The sequence below is a fragment of the Heptranchias perlo genome, chromosome 9, assembly GCF_035084215.1.
Source record: "Heptranchias perlo isolate sHepPer1 chromosome 9, sHepPer1.hap1, whole genome shotgun sequence".
Classification (NCBI taxonomy): Eukaryota; Metazoa; Chordata; class Chondrichthyes; order Hexanchiformes; family Hexanchidae; genus Heptranchias; species Heptranchias perlo.
This window is the reverse complement of record NC_090333.1, coordinates 28,294,778-28,307,369: the sequence shown is the minus strand read 5'-3', so window position 1 is coordinate 28,307,369 and position 12,592 is coordinate 28,294,778. Positions and strand designations below refer to the sequence as shown.

General features: G+C 42.6%; 1 protein-coding gene across 1 annotated transcript; it reads left to right on the top strand.

Annotated features, from left to right (window-relative positions):
- Nucleotides 1-1,559: 1,559 nt before the first annotated feature.
- LOC137324892 (dynein light chain Tctex-type 5) lies at nt 1,560-8,152 on the top strand. The gene is made up of 2 exons (XM_067989585.1): nt 1,560-1,688; nt 5,762-8,152. Exons 1-2 carry the CDS (start codon nt 1,560-1,562, stop codon nt 6,479-6,481), a joined length of 849 nt encoding a protein of 282 aa, XP_067845686.1. The 3' UTR covers nt 6,482-8,152.
- The last annotated feature ends 4,440 nt before the right edge of the window (nt 8,153-12,592 follow it).

Genomic DNA, 12,592 nt, shown 5'->3' with positions numbered 1-12,592 from the left:
TATCCTGCAATCACTACATCACACCTCATTAAATCTCCTTCTCATGCTCACACACTCACCACTATTACAACCCTCACTCACCCACAACTCACATACAGACTGTTAGCTTTTCACCATGACAGCCACATTCTTCAAACACCTCACAAGACTCTCATTAACACATGTCGCTCTTTCTTGCAGGAGAAGGTCGCACACTATACAAGGCAACAGGCTGCCACTGGAGGAGGAAGAGCCCAACTGCACACCCTCCCCCCCATCGAAGTCAGTGGCCTGGCCATCACGGGAAGGGACAGAGCGGAGTCCGTGGCCACTAGTGATGCCGGAGGAGACATTGAGCAGGTTTTATTTATACCTGATCCCCTTTGTCTCTTCGGACTTCTACCTCACCCCACACACTCTGCATGACAAGCTGCAGATGCTTTCACCAACCACTTCTCTCTCTCTCTCTGCTCTTCCTCACACCACGAGCTAACCCTTGTCCCTTTCTTTAATTTCAGCTGCTGAGAAAGTCGATGCCCCTCAGCCGATGGAGGAGCACAGTATTACTGAAGATGCACTGTCACTTGATCTGACTCTCACAAGCACCAGCTCAGATACTGACATCAGAGGCTAGGTCCAAGTAGGGATCTGCACGTGGTGACTCATCGGGCACAAGTACACAGGAGCTAGGGCAGGGGGTTAGGATGCCACAGGTGCCAGCTCGCCTGAGGGCGAGAACACACTCTAGTTCTGCTGCAGAGGACTCAGTTGCTGACTCTGAAGACCCAAGCTACTGAAGAAGGCTCTTGAACATACACAGGGAAATGTTAAGTGCACAGGACAGCCTGCCAGAGAGCTTACACACAATGTCGCAGAGCATGGAGGAGCATGCAGCTCCAAATTGTCTTATGGCTTTGTGCAGAGCATGGAGACCATTCTGTCCAACAGTGATCAGATCCATCAGCACTGCAGTGGAACCCACCATGATGGAGCATCTCATGACAAATCTGGCACACTGAGATGCTGCAGTCTACAGCCAGGTCCACTAGGCCCACAGCTGCTTGAGGTCATCCTCTAAGGCCATCTGAAGTGTTTTCAATAGAAGCTCAGCAGCCTTCAACCTCCCGAGCTGTAGCCATTGGGGAAGTACCTCATCGGAGCTCCAGGATAGGAAAACAAGCACACAAGACGCTAAGGGCTGGCACAAGGATGACTAGTCATTCTTTTGTGAATGCTGACATGATTTGTTTGATAAATTTGTTTTTTGATCTGGATTTGGTGTTAGTACTCGTCTTTGTATTGAAGTGAGGGCAAGTCCCATAAGTTTGGAGAGAAGGAAGGCAATCAGATGGTGGTTTTGAGAAGAGTGGAAAGGATATGGGACTGTTGGTGAATGGGGAATGGCAGGGCTGATTTTGTTGAAGTACTCCCTGATGAGCTTGTCTCGGAGATCTCAGGCAGGTAGTGGCTCTGGCTTCCTCTCTTCCTTCTCTACCTCCTCCTCTTTCTCGTCTGCCTCTTCCTACTCCTCCTCCTATACTTATTGCTGCCCAGGTGGTGGTAAGGGCTGGTCCCTCATGATGGCAAAGTTGTGTAGCACGCCGCAGGCGACAACAAATCTGGAAACCCGCTCAGGGATGTACTGCAAAGCTCCTCCAGAACGGTCCAGGCAGCGGAAGTGTTGCTTGAGCACGCTGATTGTTTGCTCAGTAATGTTCCTTGTGGCAGCATGGCTCTGGTTGAAGGCGTGCTCTGCAGCTGTGCACAAGTAGCACAGGGCCTAATTTGAATACATTATGCAGAGCTTAGAATGTTGCCGGCGGCACTCCTACCGCCAGCGCGGCCTCCTCTACCAATATGGCAGGCAGCACACTTCCGGCCAGATGTGAGCGTGTGCTTCCTGCCCGCCATATTGGGGGCTTAGGAGGGTGCTGCGCAGTCGAATTTCTAGGCCCATAACTCACTTGTGCCCCCGTTACTTGTTTTGTACACAATCCATTCTGCACCACTTAATTTATTTACTACTGTCCATCACTTATCATAGTTTATTCTTTTAAGCTAATCTTTCTTGAGAACTTTATATCAAAAAAAAGTGCAAGCTATATATTTTTTTGTTTGTGTGCAAAAGTTCCCTGCCTGTGAAATTATCATTTTTCCCTCATCCAACTACCCACGTTCTCCCACTTTTGACAAAGTACAATCTTTTAGACTGGATTTCTCCACAACACAGAAGCACATCGTTCAGGACAATTGGTAGAGAAGCTTTTTGTGTGAGTCAGCTATGGAATAATAAATAAAAGAGAAATGAAAAGCAATGTGATGGAAACAGGATCTGAGAGATAACATGAATCAGCATTGATCCACACTTTTTAGTCACTGCACAGTGGGTAAGATATGCGCACACAACACTGGACGCATATAGAATAACGAGCATGCTTCCCGTGCCTCATCAGCATGTCTCACACACTGTCACAGTTTGAAGCGAGTGGAAAAAGCAGCAGCAACAGAACATCTGACAGCAGTTTGCTCTCCTCCGCCATTTAAGGGCTTGTTGGTGCCCAGCTGCAGAGCAGGGGTCAGGAATTTTAATATCTCTGACACTGCACTTACGGTTTTCTATCTCAACCATTTTTAAGCATGTCTTGCTTCATTCCAACAGCTGTTAGATAGAAAGTAAGAAGAAAGAACGTGCATTCATATAACACCTTTCACATCCTCAGAATATCCCAAAGTGCTTTACAGCCAATGAATTACCTTTGAAGTGTAGTCTCTGTTGTTTTGTAAGCAAACACAGGAGCCAATTTGCCTACAGCAAAGTCCCACACAAAGGAATGAAATAATGACCAGCTCATCTGATTTTGCTGGTGGTGATTGAGTGATAAATGCTGACCAGGAGAACTCCCCTGATCTTCTTCAAATAGTGTCATGGGATCTATTACATCCATCTTAAGGAGTATACAGGGCCTTCCCTGGTTTAATGTCTTGTCCAAAAGGCAGTACATCCAACAATGCAGTACTCCCTCAGTACTAAGGTACTGCACTGAAGCATCAGCCTAGATTATGTACTTAAATCATAGAAAGGGGCTTGGAACCAATGACCTTCTGAGTCAAAGACGAGAGTACTACCACTGAGCCAAGGCTGATACTAATGATAATTCATTAAGGTTCTTTCATTAGGCACCGTGCATAGTAAGTCCATCCCATGTAATATTTACTTAGTTTACAATTGGAATATGGGAGCAGCGTGGAACAAAGGTAAGAGTGTGCAGCTCTTCAAATTACAATTCAGTCTAGGGGAATTATTACAAATATTACTTGTAGATCATTCTTTTGTGGGAGAAGAATAGCCATTCTATGAATAAAGAGGTTGTGCAGGTGAGTCCAGAAGGAAAGTTTGTCTAAGTTGTAGGTTCAGGAACATCAGATATCACAGTTCTAGCATAACCTCCCTGCTCTTATATTCTATATCTCGGCTAATAAAGGAAAGTATCCTCTATGCCTTCTTAACCACCTTATCTACCTGTCCTGCTACCTTCAGGTATCTGTGCACATGCACTCCAAGGTCCCTCTCTTCCTCTACACCTCTCAGTATCCTACCATTTATTGTGTACTCCCTTGCTTTGTTTGCCCTCCCCAAATGCATTACCTCACACTTCTCTGGATTGAATTCCATTTGCCACTTTTCTGCCCACCTTCCAGCCCATTGATATCTTCCTGCAATCTACAGCTTTCTTCCTCACTATCAACCACCCAGCCAATTTTTGTATCATCTGCAAACGTCTTAATCATGCCCCCTACATTTAAGTTTAAATCATTGGTATATACCACAAAAAGCAATGGACCTAGTACTGAGCCCTGCGGAACCCCACTGGAAACAGCATTCCAGTCACAAAAACACCCGTCGACCATTACCTTTTGCTTCCTGCCACTGAGCCAATTTTGGATCCAACTTGCCACTTTCCCTTGGATCCCATGGGCTTTTACTTTTCTAACCAGTCTGCCATGTGGGACCTTGTCAAAAGCCTTGCTAAAATCCATGTTGACTACATCAAACACATTAACCTCATCAACCCTCCTTGTTACCTTCTCAAAAAATTCAATCAAGTTAGTTAGACACGACCTTCCCTTAGCAAATCCATGCTGACTGTCCTTGATTTTTAAAATATTTATTCATGGGACATGGGCATCGCTGGCAAGGTTAGCATTTATTGCGCATTCCTAATTGAGAAGGTGGTGATGAGCCGCCTTCTTGAACCGCTGCAGTCCACGTGGTGAAGGTACTCCCACAGTGCTGTTAGGTAGGAACTTCCAGGATTTTGACCTAGTGACGATGAAGGAATGGCGATATATTTCCAAGTCAGGATGGTGTGTGACTTGGAGGGGAACGTGCAGGTGGTGTTGTTCTCATGCGCCTGCTGCCTCTGTCCTTCTAGGTGGTAGAGTTCATGGGTTTGGGAGGTGCTGTCGAAGAAGCCTTGGCAAATTGCTGCAGTGCATCTTATAGATGGTTCACATTGCAGCCACCATGCGCTGGTGGTGGAGGGAGTGAATGTTTAAGGCGGTGGATGGGGTGCCAATCAAGCGGGCTGCTTTGTCCTGGATGGTGTCGAGCTTCTGTTCATGGATTAATCCGTGCCTTTCTAAATGAAGATTAATACTGTCCCTCAGAATTTTTTCCAAGGAACCATTTTTACTCCTGAGCCTGAGTAGTAAGTGGAATACTCATCCATGTGGTCATCATGGCTAAGCTCATTCCGTCCTCACCCTACTTCTGTGTATGCACACTTGTCACATAACAGCTATCAGGACCAGGAACCCTGACTGATTTCTCACCCCCTCCTTAACCCATGGGCACAGATGTCCATTGTATCATCCGTACTATTGCTCTGGTTCAGATTGACTAATCTAGCAACACCATAGATCAATACTGGGACTTACCCAGCCTATACGGTTCAACCCACACCAGGTACTGCATTTACCTATATGAGCCATTAGCTTCTGCCTAGAAATTCATCCCCTAATAGAAATCTGTATGTTTTGTGTTTCTGGTTTGCTTTTCTATCCTATTTTGCTTGGGGGGAGGGAGGAGATTATTCCTGTATTCTGACCTCTGTTCAAGTGATTTAGTTGCAAGTTAGAGTCTAGAACTAGGGGGCATAGTCTCAGGATAAGCGGTCGGCCATTTAGGACTGATATGAGGAGGAATTTCTTCACTCAGAGGATTGTGAATCTTTGGAATTCTCTATCCCAGAGGGCTGTGTCTCAGTTGTTGAATATATTCAAGGCTGAGATCGATAGATTTTTGGACTCCATGGGAATCAAGGGTTATGGGGATTGGGCGGGAAAGTGGAGTTGAGGTCGAAGGTCAGCCATGATCTTATTGAATGGCAGAGCAGGCTCGAAGGGCCGTATGGCCTACTCCTGCTCCTATTTCTTATGTTCTTAGAACCTATGCTTAAAATCTAGAAGCAAATAAGAGAAAAATAGGAGTGTGTGGCCTGAAAATATTGTCTGCATTAACACCTTCCATCACATGAAAGTGCAGAGTTAAGACTGAGAACAAAGGAGAGATCAGAGAATGATTCACCCTGTGCTACTATTATCAAAAATTAACAGATGGTTCAAGGATGGTGTTGGCAGAGATCTAGGAACAAATTCCTTTCAGACATGGAATAATATATGTTGCAGGAGATATTAAAAATGCATTAAAGGTGAGGAGGTATATAGTGGATATAGCCATTGAACTGAATTAAAATTGATTTATCTTTTATCCTTTAAACAGATCAATATACAGTTCACCATGACAACCAAACAGATGCCTTTATCTCAGGAGGCTTTAGCTCAGTTCAATCAGGCTCTGTCTGGGCATAGTTTGGGACCACATCCTCGTGCAGGCTCCATTTCCACTCGGAGAAGTTCCCAGTCCATGGACGTTCATGCCAGCAAACATCATCTGCATCTGAAGAACATGGAGGGAAGACCCCATATCCCATCCAGAAGGAGCTCCGTTATAAGTAATGTCAATGTGCCTTTTTCTCGCAAAGGCTCTATGATATTAGGCAAAAGGCATTCCATGAGCTGGATGACCTCTGGTCAGGTCAGTTTCTCTGGATTGCCTCTGTACCAACCTATTAGAGAAGTGAGATGCGAAAACACTTACAAAGCCCAGCCAGATGAAGGTTGCAAGTTTGATGCCTACAAAGTCCAGAAGGTCTTGGAGAGCACTCTTTCAAGCTACTTGGCTGACAACAAATATAATCCTGTAACATGTGTACAGCTAGTGCAGAGTTTGACAGACCACATCAGGTCGAAAGTCAAGGATATCAACGCCCCTAGATACAAGCTGGTGTGCAATGTGGTGCTGGGCCAGCTTAATGACCAGGGAATGCAAATCGTCAGCCGTTGTCTGTGGGATGCATCAACTGACAATTATGCAACAGCCACTTTCAAAAACTCTTCACTTTTTGCTGTTGCAACTGTGTATGGGGTGTATTTTGAATAAATAACTTATCTGAACAGACAACCATGTTAGAACATTTGGATAGTGATCTATTGAGTTGCCTGAAGCCTTAACCCTAAATGCGATGCTGATAAATGAGGCTATATTCATTTTTTAAAGATAATAATATTGTAATTATTTCAATGCTGAAGTGACCCACAATATTGCCTTGTGATTGATGCTTTGTTATGTAGGGAGCAGCATAATAGCACAGCAAATTGGTGCTCAAGGTTGATAGATTCCTCACACAGCCATTGTCAGATCTCAGCCCCAGCTATGCACATCCTGAGGAAAAGAGTGGGAAAGTTGGAGGAAAAGTTATCCTGGGATATTCTCATATACCTCCAAGCTCAAGAGTGACAATGAGAAAGGCCTGAAAGCAGATTGCCTATATGCTCCCTTGGATGGAGAATAGTATATGGTACCGGGAGGGGTGACTTACTCAATGCATAAATATTTGCACTGAACTCAATTGAAATTGATTTGCATTTTATCCTTGAATAGAGATCAACTTATAGTTAGTCATGATAACCAAACAGATTCTCTAATCCTAGGAGACTATACCTGTAGACTAGTTCATATCCAGATCAAGGAGGCAAACAAGCAATCCACTTACACAGTTTTGCTAAAGGCATGCTGTAATCAATCGTTAGGAAGTAGAGACTGGCCTAAGGCGACTTAATGTTCCGTTTTCCAACCGTTGGAATGGATAATGTGCTTGGCCTCTTTTTAACAGATTTTTTTTGACAGCTTCATTAAGTCTGGAATTATTGGAAACATAATGTTTCCAGTTTTGTGAAGCTTCTATCAGACCGCTGCTGGCACATTACTTTTCTTATTTAATCATCTCAAAACAACACTTTGTTTCAAACTGCTCAACAGTTTTCCTGGAAGAGTTCAACAATGCACCCTCTCAGCTAACCACACAGGTGCCTTGTGTATCATACTGATATACTTCTACTTCTTGTTGTATGTGTGATGACAAATGAAATACCTGCAGGACATGAGTGCCAAAAGTATGCAATCGATAAGCACTGGAATTTTGCAAGTGTTGCTGGATTCAGATCCTCAACTTGGCCACACAGATAATTTCCAGGGAACAGGGTGAACAATTTTCTAATATACCAACAAACTCCACCAATACATCAATGTCTACTTCAACAGAAAGGAAATGTGGGTCAGCTGGGCACAATGCCAACAGCTGCTAAAGTATCCTGGGGAAAGAGGGCACTGGTTTGGATTTCATTGATATCAAGAATAAATTCTTCTGCATAATTTAGCAGACTTTGCCTGTGTTGCCATGGAGAAAATTTTAACCTCAAAGTATTTGCATAAACACTTGTTATGGAGAATTTGCAAAGAATTTTAAAAGTTGAATGATAATTAAAAAATTCTTGATTCAGATATCATGAAATATTGTATATTTAGTATCTAGTGATTTCAAGTAAATAGCCTTAGAGACTGGTAGGTGTTCTACCTTGAAAACCTTTAGCATAGATATGACTATGTTATATATTTAACACAGTGTTAAAATTTGGGAACAGAATACAAGCTTCACTAATAAGAAAAGGATAGATTTTGTGATGTCAAGAGTCTGGTGTATAAACTATACCTGTGCAAAGATATTGCACCACCCACTCCCATGTTTTATTGTTGCCATTTTATTAAAGATTTTTCCCATGTATTTCTATTTATTTATGTTTCTGAACTATGCTGCAGCATGTTGCCTCTGAGCCAGGGCTTGTGAAGTGTCAAGATGTTCACCTTATGTAAAAAGACAACCTTAATATTTTTTGTCACTGATACTAATTGAAACCCATCACTGTGCTTGTGAGTCTCTAAAACAACCTATTGAGAAAGCCACATAAGTAGAGTCTCTGTTTGATATGTCAAATTCCCACTATCTAGGGACAAATCTCACTTTGCTCTGTCCAGAGATTGTAAGTGTGGGCTGGCTACAATCATGACTTAGACACTCCCAAGTATGTGTACGGGTGCTGCTTAACTTTAACTGGCTGGACCCGCTCCTCTAACTAGGTGGTTATTAGACAATTGGTAAGGACAGGTATCACCATCACTAGGTGGCCAGCGAGTACGAGGGATTTCTCCAGGGAATACAGGAACAGGAGTAAGCCAATCAGCCCCTAAAGCCTGTTCTTACATTCAATTTGATCATGGCTGATCTGTACCTCAACTCCATTTACACACCTTTGCATCATGGTGAGCGAGAAAATTCACCATAAAAAGTGTATGCACCCACCACCGCATGGACACACCGCATAGCCAACTGAACAGTGGCTCCACCAGTTGGAGTTGTGGAGTTTCAACAACTGCTTGCCTCTCTGCAACCTAGTAAAGGTAGACACTGAACCCTGCATTACACGGTTACATATTTGCATCCCTATCCTCCATGTAATGCCATCCAGGAGCAGCTATCCCAAACTTAATAAGTGAGGAGGAAAGACAACATTAAGTTATACCAGAGCTTTCCTTGTACAAGATGCACTGGTATACAGATTAATCTTCTATAATCACAAACACCCCACATTGAGTGTGGTTATGTTTTGCACACTGGATTGTGCAGTATGTTTCCCATTAGTAGACTATTGGCCATTTCATGTTTTGGAATAAGTGAGAAACTAAACCAATAATAAAAAGGATGGGAGAAAAGAACTTCCAGAATGGAGTTAAAGGTACACTACTAAATTCAATTCGATGTCTAATGAGGAATGTGTTTAAAATTGAGCATGTGTGTGAATTATTTTATTCCATCACACTTCCATTTCATTTCTGTTGAGAGGTCCATATCACCGACAGATAATCTTGATACGGTCATCACCAGTTGATCACTCGGGTAACAATGGCTCCAGCAATTTAACATTTATAAATTGTGACAGGAAAAAGGTTTACTATAAACTTTTCCATAAAGACAATACCCCTTTAAGCTGCCACTAAATTAGTAGTCTTCCTTAAGCTGTATGGTAACTGAAATGTGGATAGTACAAGGTGTACTCATCTAAAGGCCATGATAAGGTAGATTGTTGGAGCAGATTTTACTCTGCTTCTAACTGGTGGTATGATATCTAACCTGGGTGTGCTTTATACTGACACCAAGGACAAAAAGTTGAACCAATTCCCATTCTGAAGTATTGACCTTTTTCCCATTAATGAACAAAAATATTAAACAAAAAAGATAGCACTTAAATATAACCATGCTTTCCAACAGCCTGTTTGAAATGCTACAAGAGGTTCTCCATCCCATATGGGTAGTGATGTGAAAGTCAGTCAAGTACTGGGCAACTATTTTCTATTATCTGGTGGATTGAACAATGGATATGAGCTGTCTGTGATTTGAAGTGGTTTCATTCTCATTTTTTCCTAAATGACAGTTATCATCTGCATGAGTGTGGCTTTCAAGCCTGGGTTTTGGTACTACTTGCCCACATTCCTCAGCATAAGCAAAATCTGCAGTTATGTTGAGGAACTAACGTAATACCTGCAGCCTAATATAAACCCTTGGTCAATGCCTGTCGTGCAAAACAATACAACATAATAGCGAATCAAAAGCAAAATACTACAGATACCCTCGACACCCCAGTCCACTCTTCCATCACTCGCTCCTTTCCCACACAAGGGCAGAAGATGCAGCACCTCCCTTCCCACCGTCCAGGGCCCCAAACACTCCAAGGTTAAACAGCAATTTACTTGTACTTTTCAATTTAGTATACTGTATTCACTGCTCATGATGCGGTCTCCTCTACATTGGGGAGGCCAAATGCAGATCGCTTTTGGGTGATGGAATTGCTCAGCAGTTCCATTCAGTCTACAAGCGTGACCCTGATCTTCCAGTCACTTGCCATTTTAATTCTCCACCCCACTCCCACTTCTGTCCTCTGCCTCCTACACGATTCCAACAAAGCTCAAGGAACATAAGAACGAGGAGGAGTAGTATGCCATACAGCTCTGAGCCTGCTCCACTATTCAATAAGTTCATGGCTAATCTTCAATCTCAACTCCACTTTCCCGCCTGATCGCCATAGCGCTTAATTCCCCTTTTGTACCAAAAAAAAAGTTTTGAATGTACTCTATGATTGAGCATCCACAGCCCTCGATGGGCAGGGGGGGGGGGGGGGAAGAGAATTCCAAAGATTCACAATCCTCTGAAGAAATTTTCCCTCATCTGTCCTAAATGGCTGACCCCTTATCTTGACTATGACCTAGTTCTAGACTCTCCAGCCAAGGAGAACAGCCTCTACCCTAGCAAGCCCTCTAAGAATTTTATAGGTTCCAATGAGATCACCTAATTCTTCTAAATTTGAGAATGTAGGCCTAATCTCAGGACAATCCTCTCATCCTGGGAATCAATCTAGTGAACTTTCATTGCACCCCTCTATTGATTAGTCTGGAAGGTTGTGAAGTGCCTAAACATTCAATAACTTCAGATCATAACCACTGCTGCCATTTTTTTTGGACAGCAGGTGTTGTTCATGGTTCTAATGTTGCCATTTACAGCTCTAGACCCATCTTTTGTTTCTTTACTTGTCCCATTACCACCCTCACTTCACACTATAATCCCCTGTCATTCCTGCCCGCCAACCTATCACAGACCTTCCTTTTCGTTCTTTCCTCCTCAACCTCCTTTGGCTGGCATTGTACTTGCTTAAAAACTTAAATCTTTTAACTTCTTCCAGTTGACAAAAGATTGCCAACCTGTAACGTTACCTTTTTCTCCACAGATGCTGCCTGCCTTCCAGCATTTTCTGTTTTTAGGATAGCAAATCAGCCTGCCTTGCATGACTGGCATTGACCAATTTCATCTCCATAAAAAAGGTCAGAGGTAGACAAGAGAGCAGGTTTGCAAAAATTCAGCCTTTACACTAAGTCCTGCAGTTTCAAAGCAGGAGTCACAGAAGGGAACACAGCTTCAAACCTGGTTTAGAAAAAAGGAGCCTTCTGATCCACAAGTGCACCTTGCTTATTTTGGTTAAAAAAGGCATTGTGCTGTGCGATCAGAAAGAAAAGGTTTTTGTATTCAATCTACAACTACTATGGTGAAATAAAGAGTAGGACTTGTATGGATCCAAAAAAACAAACAAATATTGGGTACAATCCTGAGGTAAGAAGTCTGCATTCTACTATTGGCAAGTGACTCATGGTTGTGCAGGTCATGTGAAAGGTTATGGCACCACTGCCTATTTGACAGGGGGCCAAGAACAAAAAAAGCATTATTCCCTGATGCTATAATAAAGACTTTTCTCTGGTGCATTCAAATACAAATCAGGTCACTTACACACCAGTACAATTAAGTTCTTCAATTTGGGTAGGGCAAGCTACCAAGCAAGTGCCACTTTGTATGATACCTATAATTTACAATACTGTTGAGCATAAAGGGAGGTTCATTCAACTTAACTCCTGGTCATAGACAAGGGGAAAAATTGCTAGCTGCTGTCATAACCTTAATGAGCTGAAAAGCAACATTGGCAAACACCTAGGAGCAAGTACCTGCACTCAAAATGAAATTATTTCATTATACAAAAAAAACACCTTCAGTCAAAGCAATAAACATCTTTTGATTATTGCGCCAAGGGATTTTCTCATCATTTAATTAAAAAACCCTCAAAGAAAAAATGACCAATACCAAGAAACTAGTGCAAGAATACAACCAAAAAGGATACAAGAACCTGTGTTTAAAAAAACCCAGCTACATTTGTTACTTAGAACCTTCAGAATTTGCCTTATAACCAATACATAATTGTTCTGAAATTTACTGTCTCCTCCAGTCAAGTAAAAAACCCTCACTAAGTTCTGCAAATGGCACTCAGTGCATTGGTAAGAAATTTCACTTTGCACCAAGTTGATTTGCTTGTAACTCTACTACTTAAAAGGCATGGAAATATTGGTGGATAGTGGGAAAACTACAATGAATCAGAAGCTATAGTAGTGCACTGAAATCTGTATGCATCCGATTTACACTTCAGGAACTTACTACTCATGCTAGGTGCTTTCCCATGGAAGTGAACTGAAAAAAAAGCCACATGCACATCTTGGTTGGGATTTTCTATTGCTGATTAAGCCTGTGCTTGCTTTTCCACCTATTGAAATGAATGGATGCAA

Coding starts and splice junctions, on each gene's coding strand:
- LOC137324892 (XM_067989585.1), top strand. CDS start 1,560: ATGGCAAAGTTGTGTAGCACGCCGCAGGCGACAACAAATCTGGAAACC. Junction 1,689..5,761: donor GCACGCTGATTGTTTGCTCA/GTAATGTTCCTT, acceptor TCCTTTAAACAG/ATCAATATACAGTTCACCAT.